The sequence below is a fragment of the Aspergillus ibericus genome (genome assembly GCF_003184845.1).
Source record: "Aspergillus ibericus CBS 121593 unplaced genomic scaffold BO80scaffold_16, whole genome shotgun sequence".
NCBI classification, from domain to species: Eukaryota; Fungi; Ascomycota; class Eurotiomycetes; order Eurotiales; family Aspergillaceae; genus Aspergillus; species Aspergillus ibericus.
In genome coordinates, this window is record NW_020292114.1 from 112,776 (window position 1) to 134,165 (window position 21,390).

Sequence of the window (21,390 nt, forward strand, 5' to 3'; positions counted from 1 at the left end):
AGACGTGATTGATTGTGCTTAGTCCTTTTAGTATGGAGTATAGTAGAATTGCCTGAGACGATAGTAGTAAAGACTCCCACCAACTATGCAAATGGTCGAGACGAGTCGATCCTGACTAAGGATCGACGCTAACCGCATCCGGCGGGCCCGGCAATGTTTACATCGACGGCGGCACATCGACCGTCACTGTTACTCCAGCATCCTACATTTCTCAATTAAACCCCGGGTCCCTTTGATCGGGACGCGCTGTATCATCTTATCAACAGAGTTATTTTGGAGTTTGGACTTATTCAGGTTTCTTGAGAATGTATTAGCAACTTGGTTATCTCACATACCCAGTCGCGAGCCCGCAGAACATGGACTATTTATGAGCATCGATAATCCTGACGAGCCTGGTTCTGATGCGCCCTCCTTGACTTGCATCCAATTACGGACGTGACACTTCCTGGGAGTCTTAGCGATAGACAGCGAGCCAACCGGCGCAACATGGAGGATATCCGACCGACCGCGAGATGGGCAAACCGCATGTTGCGCCCCTTGACATCCATCCACCACCGACTACAGAAACACTACGAGATCCGATCCAGCGTTGCCGACACGAAATCGAAAAGCAAGCCCGATCAACCAGCCCCCGACCGTGTGCGAGCCCCGACAAAGAGAGTGGCCACTGACGCAGGCTGCAATCTCTCGGACGAAGAACCCGATGATCCTGCCTGGATCCCTGGAAAACCGGGAAATCGCCGAATCAGACACAATTACTCGAGTCGCGGACAGAAGAATGGAGTGAGACGGCGCAGTCGACTGTTGATCAAAAGCCCCGAGGTGCAGAGGACACTGCCTGGTGCCATTGAAATCGCGACCCCGTTGATCACCGGAACCGCACAAGGGCCGTCGGACGTTTCGTCATCGATCCGGAAACAACTCTTTCGAAATATTTTCCCGCCCACGAGTAACGCCGAGTCGAGCGATCGTCGGAGGCAATCCCGAACGAACAATCCCAGTTTCCCGGCTTACCAGGGCTCATGGAAGGAAGTCCTGGACCTGTCGGGTGATCCGGGCTTTGTGGACATTGCGCGCTTTTTGGATCGGGTGCTTATCAAATTTTTGAAGAATACGCGGGCTGCTCCGTCGGGCGCAAACAAACATGAACTGGAAGGTCGCGGAGCCCGGTCGTTGCTATCGATGGCAGCGCGACGTCTTCCGGAGTTTGTGGCCGAAGAGCAGCGATTGCAGGATGAAGCGGATGAGGATGGCGAGGTCGACATGTGCGATGCATACTTTACAGAGCTGGAAGCTCATTATGCACCTGGCGGTAATGGATGGCAGCCACTTCGCGATGCCGTGCGCGCGCAGGGCATCCACCTCATCGCGGAGATGATGCTGCGGGGATGGGTATCCAAACTGGCTGCCTGTCGGCTTCTGGAGGAGTGTCTGGAGCACGGGGAGTTGGACGCTTTCGAATCGCTTATATCACGATATCTTACAACTATCAGCGCATACGACTATCCACCAGCCTTTGACCCTCTCAGACCCGGGAGCCACTGCGATGATCCTATTCATCTACTACGCAATTACTACTCAAGGGCCCCTGGCAGAAGGTATTTCGTTTTCGACGAGATGGCCAAGCTTCTATCCCGCAGGGCTTTCCCGCCGGAATGGATGGTCACCACCCGGTGGAAGAAGTGCGTGGACGGGGCCATCCGATCACTGTCTCTCGGCGATGGAGATTCAGCTGCCGCAACCAGGGCTATCGAGGCCATCATTCTTTCATCCGCTGGCATCTACCCAGCCACGGACTCAGTGATCGCGCGAGGGAAGGGTAAAGGCGCGTCTCGTTCTGCACGGTCCATGGACACCCGGGCCTCGGTCATGAATCCCACGAGTGTACCCAAAGACCAGTCTCCGTGTCCTGTTCCCATCCAAGATGCGCTCAGCAACCTCTCGGCGAGCCTGGTCACCGCTCTCTGCGGTATGTATCTGGCACGATCGCAAGCCGCCGGTGCCAATGATCAATCGACTGGCATGATGGTCCGGTATGTTGTTGAAGCATTGTCCTTGGGGGTGCAACGGGCCATTGGATTGGTGTTGTCGCGACGTGAGATGGAAGGCCCCAGTTTTCAAGCCCTGCGCCGGGGCTACGTCTTGTTGGGTGAGTGGACGCTTCAGTGTAGCGAAACACCCGTGCCCGAGGTCATTGGCCAGTCCGACTCGATTTCGCGGGAGAATATAGAATTGTTCTGCCTATCATTAGCCCACCAACATGATGTGGTCAAACAGCTAGCAGAGTTTGTCCAACAAGTGTTTCACTGCTGTGGTCATGCGCGCAAGAATGATCCTGCTCGGACGCCCCGGGACATCCAAACGATCGTATCGCGGCTGGCTCAAATAACGACCATGAGCGGTATTTCTTTGCTGCTCGCTAAGGTGGCCGCGGAAACAGCCATGGCGTTGGCGGAAGTTACATTGGATGAGGACGACCACACGTGGGCTCTGGAAATTCAAGGCCAGGCGGCCTCGTCCCAACAGGGAGGGAGTGCAGAACAGTCCCCTGCTGTGGCGCATGTGCCGCCCAATGATGCGATCCACTTGTACCGATGGGAAGACAGCATCGGTGAGTGGGTGGCCAGTACGCCGGCCTCTAAGCCCCTGGCCACACGTGGTGTTGGCTGCATACCGAGCCCAACAGCTGGGAGAGCTGAGCGGCTTTCGATGGCCTGCTCAACCAGTAGCAGATCGTCCAGCCCTGAACCTTTGGAGGAGATAGCGTCGAGCGTGACATCATCTGCGCCATCCATGTCCGGGAAAAGAGAGCGTGCGAACCATGATTGGAGGCCACCGTCACCCAAGAGGCTCCGGTCCAGTGTCCGGACGCTGGCTGCAGCCCCCATCACATCCAGCGTGTCGCCGGCGATTCGCGGGCGCGTCGCAGCGGCTCGCTCCCAGGAGCCCGATTCCGCACCGATAGCCGCCCGGACGCGGACGGCCCTTCGTGACTTGCCCCAAGCCAAGAACTGCGTCGTGAAGAAGCGTCCGTCCTCCATCCAGGCGGACCCAATCAAGGTGGTGCCCCAGATCGAGGTGGTTATCATTAACCGCCCACCCCCGGTGACGCCCTTGCTCCCGGTTCCCAGCCCGTCGAAGACGGAGGGATTTCAACGATCCACCCGGACGCGCCCATTGCCCATGCAGCGGGTGATTCCTGGGTCAGACGACGACAGCGAGGATGAGCTGAGTTTTTTGTGAGCGGGGTAATTGGCTCTGGCGGTGGCGTTGGACTGTTGGGAGTTCTCAATTTTTGGGCGGGTCTTCCATCCTCCTGGGAGACTTTTTCGTTTATCATTTTGGTTTTCTGCGTAGGGTGCATTATTTTGGGATTTCTGGTTCAGGATGATACCCGCGGCAGGCATTCTTGGTTCCGGTCATTGGATTGGGGGATAGGATTTTGGTATTGCTTGCACCGTATGCTACGACTTCGCGATAATGGATAGAGTTAACTACCTTGGACTCGACGATGACATTGGCTTTGGGCGGCGGAGGACTCTGAAACCCCCTAAACCAACCCCACGGAGTCACCCCTGACGTGATCGATCGCGATGAAGCAACCGCAGTGACAGGTTGGTGACACTTGACAGCGTCGCACTAGCGATGACAGCCACGGCCGAAGTGTATCGTGACTTCTTGAGACCGGGCGATACTATCTATCAAGATAGTACTCCGTAGTACTTAGTATCTACTCGATAGCGCCCGGTCCACCAGCACTGAATCCTGGACTCCCCCTGGGTGAATTTCTCAGCCGGGCTCGCTCCCCACCTGCCGCCTTGGGCAAGGCGTGACGATATAGCGTCCCGCACAGTAAAACAGTCAACAGGCCGGGGCTCTTTGCGCTTTGCTGCCGGGCCGCATCGGCGGCTGGCCCAGTTTCGTTCATTTAATTCATTCATTCCATTCCATGCCCACGGCCCCAGTGGCAAGCTTTCTGAGACCAGAATCGGAATGGGTTCAGTGGATGAGTTGGGTGGAAACTTGCCGAAAAGAAGCAAGATATAACTACTTACCTGCCTGAAGCCAAGCTAAAGGTGATGCTCACTACGGTGAGTACAGTCCAGAGGAAGTACTGTGTACGAAGTATGATGAATGTCTCAAAGCTAAATGCGCAAGGACGCTTGGGGCCTTGGAGGTCAACGGAGTGGAGTACTCCCTGAATCCCGCCCTCCACGATTAGGGATGACCAAGAACTCTGTCAGAAGCCATTCGGAGACGATATCCATTTGGGACTCAAGACTGGAGAGTGGCTTGGGAGCTTGACGGGAGAAACCGCCCAAACCATTGGTGGCCGGGACAATGAATGAATGGCCACAATGCCAATCAATGGAGATGGCCTGCCGTTGCCAAGAATAGATCCTTCTCGTCGTCTCGCCGCCATCCTTTCTGCATCATCCCATCAGGATCGCGAATAATTCTACGGATTATACGGAGTAGACCACAACAGGCAATGACTTGCAAAGGTCTTTGCCCGGTTCCTGACTCTCTGCTGCTCATCTCAAACCGCGCCAACCCACTTGGTCCCGCCGACGCCCGCCATGGGCGCCAAGATTGGCTCGCTAACGCAAGGGCGACAGCCAGCTCATCCCCAGCCAAGCCGCGAGATCTGATCCGGCCTCCGCTGGGCCGTTTCACCTTCGAACCATTCAGCAGCGCTCCCGGCCTCGCCGCAATGGCCTCATATATCCGCTTCCCTTGGCGGGGAGGCAAATTTGACAGGAGTCACCGGACGGGCGATAGTCCATGGCTCGACCTGTCTCCCCTTCTCCCCTCCCCACTCGGCGATGCATTGACTCGATGGGGATGGGCCCTGATGCTGGGCCCGGAGGAGCTCCAGCCAGGAGCCAAGGGCGTGAAAGGTGATGGATAAGCGGAGGAAGGTTTCGCTTGATCATTTCATTCCCCACGCCTGGAAAGAGTCCTCCTCTTCGTGCCGTTCTCTGCATCTCGCTTCTACACCTGGTGTTAAGCGCTTTCTTTTCACAACTCGGCTACAGGATAGCCCTTCTTTTCAACATCCCTGCTTTCGTTCTTCCAATCGTCTCTTTCGCTTCTGGGTTGCTGTTGGCCGCTGTTGGCTGTTGGTACCCAATCCCCATTCTTTCCAAACTTTTTCCTTAGCTGAAGAGAGAGTGACCGGTTCACCCTCACCTCACATTCCGGTCGTTGCCCGCCACATTTGGGAGATTCCGCACAAAAGTATCCAGACCCCGAGCGACCGTCCATTCCCTGTAACCGGGACACCAAGCTCTCTGCTGGTTCCTCGACCCTGGTCCGACTTGGTCGCTTTCTCTTTGTTCAAGGGTGTACCCTGCGCAGTGAAACAAAGCGCGAAAACAATCCCCTTGTTGGTGAACCCTGGTCGAGCTGGACGTGGGATATATTGATTCCCAAACCCAACGCCAGCCAACACTTCGAGAGACTTCACATCACCTTCATTGGGTCTCTCGCCCGGTCAAATTGACAAGGGTTGTGGCAAGTTTTGCGGGCAGTTTTCCCTGCATAAAATTCTCAGAGCTGGTCTCGTACAAGAACTCCTTTTCGGCACCCCGACGTCGATTGTAAAGTCTTCTTCCCATTCGTTTCTTCACTTCTCCTTCTCAAAAGATGCATTCCCTTCTTCTCTGCTCGTCCCTGGTTGGACTTGCCTCGGCCGCAGAGCTCGAAAAGCGCCATGGAGGCATCTCGGTATACGAGATGCTCAACGACGACCTCGCCCGCCTCAGTCTGATGGTCCTGGGCCTGATGGCTGCCTTCATCTATGTATGGAAGATGTGGCACCGCCTTGCGAGCCATATGAGACGACTGGCGAGCTTCACCAATGAGCGCCAACGATACTTTGTTTCCCCCCACGGCATGCTCGCAAAGATCAACAACCATATCATCTATGCGCCATTGTTCCGCACCCGACACAATCGCGAATTCCAGCTGTCGCGGGCCGTCAACATGGGTACGCTGCCGAGCCGATTCCACTCGTTCCTTCTGGTGGGCATCGTCGTGATGAACGTCGTCCTGTGCGTTGTCACGGTGCCCTATGGGTCCGCAGAGACCACGGTTGCGGGCCTGATCCGCAACCGCACCGGAACCATGGCGACTGTGAACCTTATTCCCGTGGTGCTCATGGCCGGCAGGAACAATCCCCTCATCACCCTGCTTCAGGTGCCTTTCGATACCTTCAATTTGATCCACCGTTGGCTCGCTCGGATCGTCGTCCTACAGTCCCTTGCCCATGTATTTGCCTGGGCTATACCCAAGGCTCAGTCAGGTTGGTGATCGCAGCTGAAATCAAGTGGTCATGTGTGCTGACCATCGTATAGCCGGTTGGGATGTCATAGGAATGGTGTTTGGTGAGAGCAGCTTCATGCTGAACGGACTGATTGTAAGTGTCCTGGAAAGGCAATGTCGACATGAAATCTCGCTAACTTGACCCCAGGCTGCATGTGCCTTCACTGCCCTTCTTGTGCATTCGCCCTCCCCTATCCGCCATGCTTTCTACGAGACTTTCCTCCACCTCCACATGGTGCTGGTTGCGGTTTCGTTCGGTTTCCTGTGGCTGCACTTGGATGGCATGGTGTCTCAGAACTACCTTCTCGTCGCTGTTATCTTCTGGGCTCTCGAGGTACGTTATGATTGTCCTATTGCATCTTGGGACTGGACTAACCGTGGAATAGCGCGCGGCTCGGCTTTTTATCATCGTATACCGCAACTGTGGGCGGGAGTCCACGACGGCGCATATCGAGGCCCTTCCGGGCGACGCCATGCGGATTACCCTGAAAATGGCGCGTCCCTGGGCCTTCCACCCCGGACAGCACATCTATCTGTACATCCCCGCTGTTGGATGGTGGATGAGCCACCCGTTCTCCGTCGGGTGGAGCGAAGCCGAGGAATTCCCCGCGGGCGAAAAAGGCATCCCCATGACCCAGCAAGACTTGGTGGGCTTGCAGAAGACGACCATTTCTTTGCTGGTGCGTCGGCGAACTGGATTCACCGACAAGCTGTTCCAGCGTGCTCAGAAGGCCATCGGGGGGCGGGTGTCCTTGCGGGCGTTTGCTGAAGGCCCGTACGGTAGCATCCATACCATGGACTCCTATGGCACGGTGATGCTCTTTGCCGGTGGTGTCGGCATCACGCATCAAGTCCCCTTTGTCCGCCATCTTGTCAAAGGGTTCGCTGAAGGCACCGTGGCTGCCCGTCGCGTCACCTTGGTCTGGATCATCCAGTCCCCCGAGCACCTCGAGTGGATTCGGCCCTGGATGACCAGCATCCTGGCCATGGACCGTCGCCGCGAAGTGCTCCGGATTATGCTGTTTATCACCCGGCCGCGCAATACCAAGGAGATCCAAAGCCCCAGCGCAACGGTTCAGATGTTCCCCGGTCGGCCCAACGTGGACACTTTGATCGGTCTGGAGGTCGAGAACCAGATCGGGGCCATGGGGGTGCTGGTGTGCGGAAACGGAAGCCTGAGCGACGATGTTCGCCGGGTCTGCCGCAAGCGACAGAATCAGACACAGGTAGATTTCATTGAAGAGAGTTTTACGTGGTAAGCCGGGCTGGGGTTCCTTTTGAATGGAGGCGGTCACTTTGGCCCCATTTCGCCCCGTATCACTCGGCTCGGAAGCCAAGTCTTATTCGTTCTTTTTGATTATCTCTACGAGTTACTCTCGTGGTTGGATTCTGCCGGTGTTTGGTTGCTATTGGTTTAGGGTATATAGTTGTCTTTGCGTGGCTCCGAGCTTCGGTTGCACATACCAATTTATTTTTGGAACACATTATCTTGTGGACATGTCGGTCCTTCTTTATTGAATGATGGTTTCCATTGCTCTTTTCGGAGACTTTTGTCTTTGCGGGACTTCTTAGTTCTCGGGAGGATGTCTTGAGTTCCGTCGCTCCCTATGCTTACGTTGGAGTACCCGAGGATGACCAAGGTGCAGTTAAGCAAGATTCTCAGTAGTACTATCAATGTAGTTAGCAGCCTCTGGGTGACTAATGCAATGGGAGTGAAGCCCCTCATGGATACTGTTGGAAGCCGGGTCAACAGCTTAGAAATCAAGCATGGCGCGGGTGGGGCAGTCGGCGAGCTCGGCGACTGGCGGCGATAATAATGGCATCATGTCCAGCATGATTCTACGATTCTTATTATTCATCCGACGGTATGAGCGGGGTTCGTGTGGTGACAGGCCTATATAATGCCCCGCGGGCGCGGTCGTTTGCATCCCCATCAGTCTACTTTCCATACTCCCGTCGGTTGTTCTCCCAGTATACATCCGCCAACATGAGCCGTCCCGACATCACCCTGTATACTGCCCAGACCCCCAATGGCATCAAAATCTCCATCGCATTGGAGGAGCTAGGGTATGCTCAACCCCTCCCCCACTGTCACCATTCCATACAGCTAACCAATCGTATAGTCTGCCCTACAAAGTCGAGAAGATTGACATTTCCAAAAACACCCAGAAAGAGCCGTATGCGACCACTGCCCCAGCCCAATCCTTCCCACCAGGCACAGGCTCACCTAACTAACTCCACCCAGCTGGTTCCTGGAAATCAACCCCAATGGCCGCATCCCCGCCATCACCGACACCTTCACAGACGGGCAAAAGATCCGCCTCTTCGAATCCGGCAGCATCCTCACCTACCTGATCGAACAATACGACCCGGACCACAAGATCTCCTTCCCCCGCGGAACCCGCGAATACTACGAAATGAACAGCTGGCTGTACTTCCAAAACGCCGGCGTCGGACCCATGCAAGGCCAGGCGAACCACTTCTCGCGCTACGCGCCCGAGCGCGTCGAATACGGCATCAACCGCTACGTCAACGAGACCCGGCGTCTGTATAGCGTGCTGGATCAGCATCTGTCTACTTCCGCGTCTGGGTATCTGGTCGGTGACCACGTTAGTATTGCGGATATTTCGCACTGGGGGTGGGTGGCGGCGGCGGGTTGGGCTGGTGTGGATATTGAGGAGTTCCCCCATGTCAAGGCGTGGGAGGAGCGCATGGCTGCTCGCGAGGGCGTCGAGAAGGGTCGGCATGTCCCTTCGCCGCATACGATTAAGGAGCTCATTAAGGATAAGGCTGCTTCGGAGAAGCAGGCTGCTGAGGCGCGGGCTTGGATTCAGCAGGGGATGAAGGCCGATGCGAAGCATTAGCTGTAGATTTTATTGCCACTTTATAATGATTTGTAATTTTGCTCAGTAGCAGATGAGATGGTTATGGTGCTGTATCCTGTCAATAGTTTTATATTGTGAAAGCGTCATTCATTCATACAACCATTTTAATCGTACACTCCACTGATGGTTGGCCTCGGCTTACTGACCGCTTAGTCATCCCCCACGTGCCCGGCCTAAAAGCTTGCCACATCGCCTGGAGCTTTACTTGCGAACATCGCCCATCATCTAGACAGCCACGGAGACTATTGCTCGCCGATCAGACCGATTAACCATACTGCACAGCCGCAGCACCAGGAGACATGGCCTGGCGCAACCAGGGAATCACCGGGTCCAACAACATCCCTCTGGGCCGGAGACGGTTTGGAGGCGATGAGGGCCCGGAGGATGAGAGTCGCACTGCGACGCCCGCCTCCACGGCCGGGGATACCGGCTACAAGCGTGGCAGGAGTCCTGTTCGCGGTGGGTGCTTTGTTTCGTTGACAGGATGCGATGAGTGCAGGATGCTAATGATGGGATTTAGCTGATCCCCCCGTGGACGGCGTTAAGAAGCGCAAGAAGCGGAACCGTTGGGGTGATGCGCAGGAGAACAAGGCCGCTGGGCTTATGGGCTTGCCGACCATGATCATGGCCAACTTTACCAATGAACAGTTGGAGGCGTATACGTTGCATTTGCGTATCGAGGAGATTAGCCAGAAGTTGCGGATCAATGATGTCGTTCCGGCTGATGGTGATCGGTTTGTGATCCCTTGATTTTGATGTGTTGGTGGAGTGGGCTTGCTAATGTGATGATGGTAGATCTCCCTCGCCTCCCCCCCAGTACGATAACTTTGGCAGACGTGTAAACACTAGGGAATATCGCTATCGGAAGCGTCTCGAGGATGAGCGCCACAAACTCGTCGAAAAGGCGATGAAGTCTATCCCTAATTATCACCCGCCGTCTGACTACAGACGTCCTACTAAGACCCAGGAGAAGGTCTATGTGCCTGTGAATGACTATCCAGAGATTAACTTCAGTATGATAACTAACCCTCTAACTCCTAACCATTGTTGTATTCTGTATTCGTTCCTTGGCTCTGTGCTTTGCTCGAGTCGGGCTTCTGATGAAGACTTCGCCATCGAGCGTTGTTTATCTTCTCCAGCTCGCTTCTCGCGAAGAACCCTGGCTGCTTGATGTTGCACCTTGCTCTACCCTCTTTGCTCTTTGCACTCACCCTCAATCTGGATGAAAAACAGCTTGCACTAACACTTAGCGTTTTGCTATCTTTTAAAGTTGGCTTACTCATAGGTCCTCGTGGTAATACCTTGAAGAAGATGGAGTCGGAGTCCGGGGCCAAGATTGCGATCCGTGGCAAGGGCTCCGTCAAGGAAGGAAAGGGTCGATCTGATGCCGCTCACGCCAGCAACCAGGAAGAAGATCTTCATTGTTTGATCATGGCAGATACTGAGGAAAAGGTTAACAAGGCGAAGAAGCTGGTGCATAACGTTATTGAGACGGTACGTGGCATGCCGGACGTGTTGGATTTGGATTAACAGGAACAGGCCGCTTCGATCCCCGAGGGTCAGAATGAGCTCAAGCGGAACCAGCTGCGTGAGCTGGCTGCGCTCAACGGTACTCTCCGTGACGATGAGAATCAGGCTTGCCAGAACTGTAGGTGCCCTATTGTATGGATGTTGGATCCGGCTAACCTGTCAGGTGGTCAAATTGGACACCGCAAGTACGACTGCCCCGAGCAACGCAATTTCACCGCCAACATTATCTGTCGCGTCTGTGGTAACGCGGGCCACATGGCTCGTGATTGTCCCGACCGCCAGAGAGGCTCCGACTGGCGCAACAACAACGGTGGTGGCTTTGGCGGTCCCCGCAGGGCCATTGGCGGCGGTGACGCTGTCGACCGTGAGATGGAGGTTGGTCAATGCCACATATCATTGTCGATGCATACTGACTGGTGTAGCAACTTATGCAAGAATTGTCTGGTGGTGCGCCCGGAGAAGACGGCCACGTGCCTCGTCGGATCGAGGCGGGCCCCGATCAAGGCTATGATGACCGTGATATGAAGCCGTGGCAGCGCGGACCCCCGCCCAGCGACGTGGCTCCCTGGCAGCAACGCGGCCGCGATCGCCGGGATGACTACGCCCCCCGCGACCATGGCAGTGCCCCTCCCTGGGCTGCCCAGAACCGCGGCGGCGACTACGGCTATGGCTCGCAGGGTGGCTATGGTGCTCCCGGGGCTCCTGCTGCTCCTGGCGCTGCTGCTCCCTGGCACCAGCCGGCTCAGGCCCCGCCCCCGCCCCCTGGCGGACAGGCATCCTATGGATACGGAGCCTATCCTGCTTACCCCGGCATGGGCGCTCCGGGTGCTCCTCCGGGTCTGGGCGCGCCTCCGCCGCCCCCGGGCATGCCGTCGATGTATTACGGCTCGGGTGGCAGCCCTCCCCCTCCGCCTCCTGGCGAGGGACCCCCACCTCCGGTACGTTCATCCCTTTGCTTACGAGTGGCAGCGCTTACTGACTGATGACAGCCGCCTAGCGAGCAGCCCCCGCCCCCTCCCCCTCCGGCTTAGAGGGCGTGATGACAAAAAGTTGGTGATGTGCTATTGAATAATAACGAGATGTGGGTCTCAAGATGGTAAATTGAGTGGAGGCGAGCGTAGGGAGGTGTGACAGTCGTCTCTTGGAACAACTTGTGAATCGGCATGAGGATCAGCAGACGATCGGGGTTGGACATGTCACTGAATCTCCGTGTATTAGTTAATTAAGTTACAACCAGCGTACTGTTTGCCTGCTTGCCTGCAGCGACACGAAGCTTTGCATAATGCATGGATGGACCGGGGGTTCTGCGCGCAATACGCATGGCTGCCCGTCGGCAAATCGTCGCTCGCTAAAGCCAATGACGTTAGGCACTAGCATGAATCGCTCGCGTCGCTACCGAATATGCCCTCCATCTTATTCTCTTGTTTTTATTCCCGCGTGGTCCCTCGCGTGGACTAGAATCTTTGCTTCTAGAAGTCAGTCGCCCCTTTTGTATCTCCGCAACCGTCGGCGGCCGTCAGCCGTCAGCCATCTGCCGTGCCGTCTCCACCTTTCCCCAGATAAGATTTCGGCTGCCTGTCTTGCTTTTGCCGCGCACTTTTCCACCGTCATCTCCAGAGGATTCCTTGCGTAGGTACGGAGTATACGGAGTAGTCCGGCCAGTACGGAATTTCATCCACCATGCAGGGACCCGCTTCCTCCATCTCCCACGGGGACATGTTCCTGTCATCCGATTCAGCCTCGCACTCGCGACGCCCATGGCAATCGCAGTCGCAGTCGCAGTCGCCACAGCACCGACCGGCGAGTACCAGCCGATCGCACCCCAGCAACAACAGCAACCCTCGTCATGAACCCACCTCCGCTCTGTCGCGAGAACATACCCGCCAATCCAATCGATCTGAAAAATGGTGGAAAGTGCACCTCTTCCGCGGCATGGTTCAGGACGTGAAACGTCGCGCCCCGTACTACTGGAGTGATTGGACCGATGCGTGGGATTATCGTGTCGTGCCGGCGACGGTGTATATGTATTTTGCCAAGTGAGTTGATCCCCTCCCTTCTCCTCGATTGCTCTTTTTCTTGTTCTTTTTGTCTGTGTTTGGTATGTGGGTATGTTGACTGGGTAGTATTCTGCCCGCATTGGCCTTTTCACTGGATATGTTCGAAAAAACGGATCAGAGTTATGGCGTGAATGAGGTCCTCCTGGCGTCGGTGTTGGCCGCCGTGGTGTTTTCCCTGTTTGCTGCGCAGCCGTTGGTTATTGTGGGGGTGACGGGTGAGTATATTATATTCCTTAAGTCATTGGGGTAGGGGTAGGGGTGGTGGCTGATGGTGTAGGTCCCATTACGGTGTTTAATTATACCGTTTATGATATTATCTCGCCTCGCGGGACGAATTATCTGGCGTTTATGTGCTGGATTGGGATGTAAGTTATCTTGATTTGAGCCCTGGTCTTTGGGAGCGTGCTGATGAGGTAGATGGTCGTTGATTATGCACTGGGTGTTGGCTATCACTAATACTTGCAATGGATTGACCTATGTGACTCGCTTCTCTTGTGATATTTTTGGGTTCTACGTGGCCTTTATTTATCTCCAGAAGGGGATTCAGGTTCTTACGAGACAGTGGGGATCCGCCGGGGAGACTTCGGCCTATCTGAGCATCATGGTTGCTTTGCTGGTGCTTATGAGTGGTTGGATTTGTGGAGAGCTGGGGAATAGCAGTCTCTTCAAGCGGTATATTCGCAAGTTCTTGGAGGACTATGGCACGCCCTTGACCATTGTGTTCTTCACCGGGTTCGTGCACATCGGCCATATGAGGGACGTGGATGTGGCACGGCTGCCCACCAGCAAGGCGTTCTTCCCGACGGCGGATCGAGGCTGGTTGGTGCAGTTCTGGGATATCAGCGTGGGGGATGTGTTTCTTGCCATTCCGTTTGCGGTGCTGTTGACGATCTTGTTCTATTTTGATCATAATGGTAAGTCGGGTATGATATGCTCTGTGGCCCAGCTGACGGGATAGTCTCCTCTCTCATCGCCCAAGGCACCGAGTTCCCTCTTCGCAAGCCCGCCGGGTTCCACTGGGATCTGTGGCTGCTGGGCATTACCACATTCGTTGCCGGTCTGCTGGGAATTCCGTTCCCCAACGGTCTCATCCCCCAGGCCCCCTTCCACACGGCCGCGCTCTGCGTCACCCGCGACGTCGCCGACGAGGACGACACCAACAAGGGCAAAGCCATCCGGGTTACCGACCACGTCGTCGAACAGCGCGTCAGCAACTTTGCCCAGGGCATCATGACACTCGGCACCATGACCGGACCGCTTCTGATCGTGCTACACCTGATTCCCCAAGCTGTTCTCGCAGGTCTCTTCTTCATCATGGGCGTGCAAGCCCTCCAAGGCAACGGCATCACTCAGAAACTCATCTTCCTCGCCCAAGACAGCGGCCTCACGCCGGCCTCCAACCCGCTCAAGCGCATCAAACGTCGCCTCGCCATCTGGGTGTTCGTCATTGTAGAATTGATCGGCTTCGGCGCCACCTTTGCCATCACCCAGACCATCGCCGCCATTGGCTTCCCGGTGATTATCCTGCTGCTGATTCCGGTGCGCTCGTTCCTGTTCCCGTGGTGGTTTACCCCGGAGGAACTGTCTCTGCTGGATGCGCCAACGGCTAGTCCGTTTACCATGGAGAGTGTAGGTGGCACGCACGGTCTGGATGAGACTGTTCCTGTAGACCAGGACAACCGTCGCGATTCAAGAACGGGTGGTGGCGGTGGTGGTGAAGGCGTGATGATGCGCCGGGACGAGAGCTCATCCGAGTCGGCGGTCGAGGATGATTTGGAACGGGGAGAGGTGTATGAGATGCAGCGGTCGACTGTTCGGCGACGGAGCACGACGGTGGAGGCTAGGTGATTGATTCGTTACATCTATGTGATGGTAAAGTATATATTGTTGGGTAATGGGGTACATAGGATGGGAGGATATTGAATAGATTTCGGTGCAGTATACTGTCTACATTTGGTGCTGATTTTTGATTGGTATGATATACTGGACTGTGAAGCACAGTACCTGTAAGCATTTACTCCAATACTCTTACTCCCGACATAGTACCAGCTCCTCACCCATCCCCCATCAAAGAAACCCCTCCATGACCATGTTTTTTTTTTCGATAATACATATAGAAAACCACAGTAACCCTTCAATTTTCCCCCACTTCAATCACTCCAAATCTTTTACATCACTAGAGAATATCTACGATCAGATGAAATTACCCCAGCTTTTCACTACTGCCTCTTCTCTCTCACTTTAAACTAACTCACTCGTCAAGTAAGGACTGCACTAGTACTCTAGTCAATGGACCAAGAAAGTAACTCACTTCATGAAAGTTACTGTATGTATGTAAGACAGCAACCCAGGCTCACTCGATCTGTACCCGCGTGGGCATCAGCCCTAGGTAATACCATCCATCACCTCTCATTACCTGAGATTATACGTAGTGCAGTACCAGACAGGCCAATACATCACCCACAGGTTATAAAATCGTAATAGGTAGTACGATTCCATTCCATTCCTACCTAAGTACCTCCTACCAGAACTTAATATTCCTGTACTCTGTACTGTGAATCAAAATAGCGAATCACCCACCCGCCCTCTCACCTACCCTGCGAATTGAATTCTCTAACCCAGTGTAGATATCTGTATTGGAGGGAATGGGGTTCTGTGAATAAATCATGTTTGTACTAATCGAGGAGACGGATATTTACTACTTACTTACTTACTTAGGTACTTTAGCTGAGACTGTAATGTAGGAGATACGAGGACGTTTATGTGGGTGGATACTGCATATCTACCATATGAAATAGGTTTATGGGGAGGGACAAATAGAACATATCTTCCCATTAGATCCTGAGATAGATGTGCTGGATTGGGTTATCTGGGATTTTGATCACTGATTTGTTCTTTGTAGGGATGGTTGGTACATACTACCTATCTACCTACCTACCTATCCAGTAGAAGGGAGGGTATTGTCCTGGAAGTCCTAGGTAATGTGATCAGGGGCTACTTACCTACTTATCCCCCTTTTCTTGTTTTCTTTTGAACCTGTGTTTGGTAGGGTTTCCTTTCCTTTCTTTTTTTTTCTTTTATTCTTTATGGTTTATTGTTTGTTAACGGTTCAACAAACATCCATCCCACCCGTTTGATCGTGTAACCTTACCAACAGGACAGGGTACTCCGTAGATATGGTCTGACCTGGGTATCTAATTTCCCTGGTGTACTGTGTAACCACAGTGACAAGAAGGATTTACTCATTATGTTTCCACGTATCAGGTCTGGCTCGGCTGGGCTGGGTGGTATGGATATGGTGCCCTGATTCTAGGGTCTAGACTTACACCGGTCAGGGCAGGTAGGGAGGGTTGTGTGGGTGCTGCTGGTGTGCTGTGGGTAGGGCTGTGGGTTGGTTGTGGTTGTGGGTGTGGTATGTCTGGTGGTATCGAGTAGAGGAGTAGCTGATTGATCGATCATTTGAATGATGATGGCGGTCATATTGGCTTCGGGCTGTCATTGTAGCAAAGACGGAGGGATAAGTTGGAGAATGCTCTTCGTAGTCTATGAGATGGAACTAGGGCTGAGGTGTCGAGCACCGTCTGTACATAGCAGACTCGCAGTTTGATTCTTATCAGCTGCCTACCGTGCAGTCTGGCTGGTAGGGCTCATATAAAAGACAGCATCTCTGATCGACGGCCACCGTCTACTGAAATAGGATATGCGTATCCGCTGCCATGCATCGGTCACCATGGTAGACTCCAAGCTTCGTATGCATTAGAGTGCCGTGTCCATTCGAGTGTATCCCATGTCTATCCAAGTGTATTCCAGATGCCAACTGCACCCGCTGTCCATCTCTCGGGTCGAATTATGCCGGGATTTGATATCGAGTATATGTCGAATGCACAATTGACAGAGGAGGTCGAAATTCGGCAGGTATTCGATATGATCAGCTCGTGGTCTAAGGCTGGATCGGCGTAGCAGAGGTATCCGGAGGCATCGTCTCGGCCAGGAGTCCTCATTAGCATTAGCGGACCTCGTAGAAGCGAACAAAAGGCACAAGACGCGGCGACTCACTTCTGGCTCGCGCCTTCCTCATCTGGAGATTATCACGCGTGGTTGCCCCCCCGACTCGCTCGACGTGTTGTTGCGGCCCTCAGTTCCCTCATCTCTCCCTCACATTTCTCATCTCTCCCTCTCAGGTTGCTTCCTCATCTCTCACTCTGCCTTGGTCGTTCTCGAAGACCCACAGGTATATAAGGCCCCTCCCTCTTCTTCCTCTTCCTCCTCCTCTCTTCACCACCTTCTCCTATACGAACCCTTCTGCCTTCTTCTGATCGAAAAAACATTCTTAACACAACCCACAGTACCATAAACACCGTCATCGAACACTTCGGGTATCATGGCGTCCAGTACAGGTCCGCCTTTGCAAGACCCGGCTCTCGATCGGCCCAAGCTGCGAACAGATATGTGCAGAAATGTCGACCTCCCGATGTCGGCATTCGCGATCAACCATCTGGTAAGTTCGAATATGTTTGAAATGTCCAGGCTATCACCCAGGTAGGATTCGTGGACATGCATCATGTGGTGTAACTGCTGCTCTGCACTGGTTTTGTTCCGGCAGGAGCTGTTGGGCCGCGTCTGCTGCATCTTCCCTCAGCCCTTCACCAATCCCCGGCTATTCCCTCCATGGTCCATTACCTATTTGCCTGACCACCCATGTTCCTGAGATTTTCCCTTGGTACCTTCAGACAACTGCCGCCCGGATTCACCTTGGCGATTGGTTCATCGCTATCATCCACCATATGGCAGGAATTCACCATTTACCACTCCCTATTGATGTACAAGCCGGTATTCATCGGCCGGTGTCACTGTATTTGGGAATATTGCGATTGCTTCACGGACAGATCCCGATTATATATACCCCTTCATCCTCCCCAATGTCCACCTCTTCCTTTCTCTCCCCACCATCTCCTTTCCTCTGCGCAATTGGCTTCTTTCCTTGCTCAGCTTTTCGTTTTCATCCTACCCGACTCTGCTTTGCCAACTTCAATTGGACTCCATCATGGGTGACCCAATTGAGGCGATCAATAAGCTCGATGGTGGCCTCCGCCATCTCCGACTGCGTGATGCTAACCAGCTTGTCAAGTACGATATCCCCGTCCGCACCGTCCCTCGTCCCGGCTTCAACACCACCGGAAAAGAAGTGGAGTTGCAGGTCAACGCCTTCCCGATCCTCAAGTACCCTACCCGCACCGTCTACCAGTATGATGTAAGTTACACCCACCCCGGAGCTGGATCCTGCTAACCTCAACAGGTCCTCGTAGGCAGCGGAATCGAAAAGGCCATCATCAACAAAAAGATCTGGGCTTCCAACGCTCGAAAGAGGGTCTTGAAGAACATGATCTTCGACGGTCAGAAGCTGGCGTGGTAGGCATGAGACATCCATCGGACAGCACCACTACTAACGCAGACAGGTCCATGAGCCATTACCCGGACGGCTTCAATGAACTGATCGATCTCGATGCCGATGCGGGACGTGCCGTCACCGGAAAAGCTGGCAATACCTTCCGTCTAGTTGTTCGGGCCACCCGAAAGGTCGACCTGTCAGTACTTAACCACTGGCTCTCGGGCAAGACGTCCATGCAGGATGGGGTGCTCGAAGCCCTAAGTAAGTCGCTCCCACAGTGACTGGGGCATCGAACTGACCTTCTAGACTTTTTGGATCACGTTCTTCGAGAACATCCCACTGGCAAGTTCACTGCCATCAAGCGCTCCTTCTTCGACGGACACAAGGGAGAACACACGGATATCGGCAACGGTGTTTTGGCTTTCAAGGGCGTGTACCAAGCCATCCGTCCTTCGATTGTAAGTACTCCACTCTTTGTCTCCGCTTCTGCCTCTGAGCTAACCCTGGCCTAGAATAAAACGTTGGTCATCAACATCGACGTATCCAACACCTGTTTTTGGGCACGGATTAGTCTGCAAGGCGCGGCAATGGCCATCTGCGATGCTAGAGACCATCAGCATCTCCAGGCTCTGGTGACGCCCGGAGAGGATCGCTACGGCAATCCAACCGGCGACAACTACATTTATGAACTTGATAAGCGCCTGCGCAAGCTTATCGTGGCACCCTTCTACGAAGGCTGCCCCGTCCAGGGCCAGCCCTTCACCATCAAGAACATCATCAAGGCCAATGCGCGCACTTTCAAGATCGACGTTCGGGATAAAGCGACCGGGAAGACGGAGAACATGAGCGTGGAGGCTTACTTCAAGCGCAAGTACAATCTGATTTTGTACAACTGGAAACTTCCCATGGTCGAAATGACGAAGAAAGGCGTCTACTACCCCATGGAGATCTTGACGATCGTTGGCCTCCAGCGATACCCCTGGAAGTTGAATGAATGGCAGACATCTCAGATGATCAAGTATGCCGCATCTCGCCCGCAGGACAGACTGCAGACGATTCTTCATTGCAAGAAGATGCTCAATCACGCCGAGGATCCGGTGTGCAACACCTTTGGTCTCCATATCGGTGACACCATGATTAAGACCAAAGCTCGGCTTCTGCCCAGCCCTCACATTGTTTTTGGGAACAACCAGCGCATTGACCCGGGCACCAGCGGCCGTTGGGACCTTCGTGGAAAGAAGTTCTATCTGCCGAACAAGAAGCCTCTCGAGGTTTGGGGCATTGGTTACTTCCCCGGACGACGCAACCCGATCTCCCGGGCCAGGGTGGACGCGTTCATCGATGTGTTTATGAAGACCTATGCCGGGCATGGTGGTCGGATCGCCCGCCGTCCCGTCGTCGTGGAGCTCAAGGAGGACATTGGGGAGGCTGTCAAGAAGTTGCATGACCTGGTTGAAAAGACGAGCAACATCAAACCCCAGCTCCTGTGCTTCATTGTCGCGGACAAGAACTCCTTCACCTACACCCGGATCAAAAAATCGTGCGACTGCCGCTTTGGTGTGCCCTCCCAAGTCATGCAGGCGGACCATATCAATAAACCCAACGGGGTCAATCCGCAGTATGTCTCGAACGTGCTGATGAAGATTAACGCCAAGCTGGGAGGAGTGACCGCTCGCGTCGCGAGCAAGGTTTCTGGCGCCACTCTGCGTCCTCAGTCCATGATTATCGGCGCCGATGTGACCCATCCTCCCATGGGGGTCTGGTCTCCCTCCATGGCGGCCATTTCCGTCTGCATGGATTCCTTCGGAGGAAGCTACTGGGGCGCTTGCGAGGGCAACAGCGACCGGGTGGAAATCATTGCGCGGACCAACATTGAGGTGATGCTCAAGCCTCTGGTTCGCGAGTGGATGTCGACGGTTGGTCAAGGACGCGCGCCCGACAATGTATATTACTTCCGCGACGGCGTTTCGACCGGCCAATTCGAAGCGGTGCTCAACCAGGAGGTTTTGGACATGAAGGGTGTCTTTATGCAACTCACCAATAATCAGTGGAAAGGCAAGTTCACGGTCGTCGTGGCCAACAAGCGCCACCACTTGCGAGCGTTCCCTCGGGCAAATGATCGCAATTCTGCGGATCGCAACAACAACCCGCTGCCTGGCATTCTCATCGAGAGAGATATTACCAGTGCTCATGACTACGACTTTTTGTTGTACTCCCACATTGCGCTTCAGGGAACCTCGCGGCCGGTTCATTACCACGTTATTCTGGACCAGATTGGCCACAAGCCCCACGAAATCCAAAACATGATCTACGATCACTGTTATCAGTACATCAGATCCACCACTTCGGTGTCTCTGTGTAAGTCTTGTTCAAGATTCTTCAGTGGCGGTTGATATGCTAACCTGTGAAACCCTAGACCCCGCTATTTACTATGCCCATCTCATCGCCAATCGTGCTCGTTCTCATGAGAATGTTCCCGCGAGCTCCGGCCCTCAGAGTGGAAACCAGGTGAAGATCACGAACCCGAAGCCGCCCAATCGACCCCTCGATGCGAAGCTTCTGGCCATTTTCAGCAGCCCCAATCGGCTTGCTTTTACGATGTGGTTTATCTAAGTGGCTCACGGTGGAGATATTGGTAGCTTTTGATCCCAGTGGCGTCCGGCATGTCAACTGGTAGTTTGCTTGCTATTTAGTGCTCCGACTGCGATGAGATGCTCAAATTCAGGTAGCATACCCTTTGACCGAACTGACCCGCCTTGATGGCAGGATGGACTAGGTTGAGGGGCTGTGCAGGCCAGAACAGGGTACCGTCGCTCGTCTTAGTCAATGCTATTCTCATACCAATAATTTTTCACTAGTACGGAGTGATATGGTGCAATAGGTCGTAGAGGTAGTAGATGGGTGTTGTTGTTTGCTGGTCGAGCATAGAGATCTGTGGGGCATCTCACCGGCCAGACCCAGCCGTGTCAGGAGTACAGGTAGCACATCAAACGGCCACCAACGGTCTCTGACCCTAGCAGATCAGACCAACGAAAAGAAGCCACGCGGTCCACCAACCAAACGAGAAACCAGACCTACAAAGGACCTACGAAGAACTGGATGTTTGTCGAGCTGTTCTACCGGCATGGCACAGCAGGATCTGGCCACTGTCGGTGCAAACGTCCATGATCGATGACGAGCATGATGAACAGACCACCAGCAT

General features: G+C 54.1%; 7 protein-coding genes across 7 annotated transcripts; all 7 read left to right on the top strand.

The window, feature by feature from the left end:
* Positions 1 to 209: 209 nt before the first annotated feature.
* Positions 210 to 3,486, top strand: BO80DRAFT_405323 (uncharacterized protein). The gene has a single exon (XM_025717714.1). The coding sequence runs from the start codon at positions 487 to 489 to the stop codon at positions 3,241 to 3,243; it is 2,757 nt and encodes a 918-aa protein (XP_025575947.1). The 5' UTR covers positions 210 to 486; the 3' UTR covers positions 3,244 to 3,486.
* Positions 3,487 to 4,177: 691 nt separating this feature from the next.
* Positions 4,178 to 4,967, top strand: BO80DRAFT_52678 (uncharacterized protein). The gene has a single exon (XM_025724568.1). The coding sequence runs from the start codon at positions 4,346 to 4,348 to the stop codon at positions 4,910 to 4,912; it is 567 nt and encodes a 188-aa protein (XP_025575948.1). The 5' UTR covers positions 4,178 to 4,345; the 3' UTR covers positions 4,913 to 4,967.
* A 492-nt stretch (positions 4,968 to 5,459) lies between these two features.
* On the top strand, positions 5,460 to 7,691 carry BO80DRAFT_52686 (ferric reductase family protein). The gene is made up of 4 exons (XM_025724569.1): positions 5,460 to 6,307; positions 6,360 to 6,421; positions 6,476 to 6,661; positions 6,714 to 7,691. The coding sequence occupies exons 1-4, from the start codon at positions 5,650 to 5,652 to the stop codon at positions 7,584 to 7,586; spliced, it is 1,779 nt and encodes a 592-aa protein (XP_025575949.1). The 5' UTR covers positions 5,460 to 5,649; the 3' UTR covers positions 7,587 to 7,691.
* Positions 7,692 to 8,314: 623 nt separating this feature from the next.
* On the top strand, positions 8,315 to 9,342 carry BO80DRAFT_380316 (glutathione S-transferase family protein; the record flags this gene model as incomplete). Its single annotated transcript, XM_025716795.1, has 3 exons — positions 8,315 to 8,394; positions 8,451 to 8,504; positions 8,573 to 9,342. The coding sequence occupies 3 exons, from the start codon at positions 8,315 to 8,317 to the stop codon at positions 9,189 to 9,191; spliced, it is 753 nt and encodes a 250-aa protein (XP_025575950.1). The 3' UTR covers positions 9,192 to 9,342.
* A 63-nt stretch (positions 9,343 to 9,405) lies between these two features.
* Positions 9,406 to 12,169, top strand: bbp (putative zinc knuckle transcription factor/splicing factor MSL5/ZFM1). Its single transcript, XM_025724570.1, has 9 exons — positions 9,406 to 9,671; positions 9,733 to 9,946; positions 10,008 to 10,225; positions 10,483 to 10,706; positions 10,752 to 10,860; positions 10,906 to 11,010; positions 11,068 to 11,117; positions 11,165 to 11,680; positions 11,732 to 12,169. Exons 1-9 carry the CDS (start codon positions 9,512 to 9,514, stop codon positions 11,771 to 11,773), a joined length of 1,638 nt encoding a protein of 545 aa, XP_025575951.1. The 5' UTR covers positions 9,406 to 9,511; the 3' UTR covers positions 11,774 to 12,169.
* A 307-nt stretch (positions 12,170 to 12,476) lies between these two features.
* BO80DRAFT_380322 (anion exchange family protein) lies at positions 12,477 to 14,756 on the top strand. Its single transcript, XM_025716796.1, has 5 exons — positions 12,477 to 12,778; positions 12,866 to 13,014; positions 13,077 to 13,164; positions 13,217 to 13,713; positions 13,758 to 14,756. The coding sequence occupies exons 1-5, from the start codon at positions 12,675 to 12,677 to the stop codon at positions 14,645 to 14,647; spliced, it is 1,728 nt and encodes a 575-aa protein (XP_025575952.1). The 5' UTR covers positions 12,477 to 12,674; the 3' UTR covers positions 14,648 to 14,756.
* Positions 14,757 to 17,843: 3,087 nt separating this feature from the next.
* Positions 17,844 to 20,801, top strand: BO80DRAFT_354186 (putative eukaryotic translation initiation factor eIF-2C4; the record flags this gene model as incomplete). Its single annotated transcript, XM_025715688.1, has 6 exons — positions 17,844 to 18,050; positions 18,096 to 18,208; positions 18,256 to 18,449; positions 18,495 to 18,646; positions 18,701 to 20,546; positions 20,605 to 20,801. 6 exons carry the CDS (start codon positions 17,844 to 17,846, stop codon positions 20,799 to 20,801), a joined length of 2,709 nt encoding a protein of 902 aa, XP_025575953.1.
* Between the last annotated feature and the right edge of the window lie 589 nt (positions 20,802 to 21,390).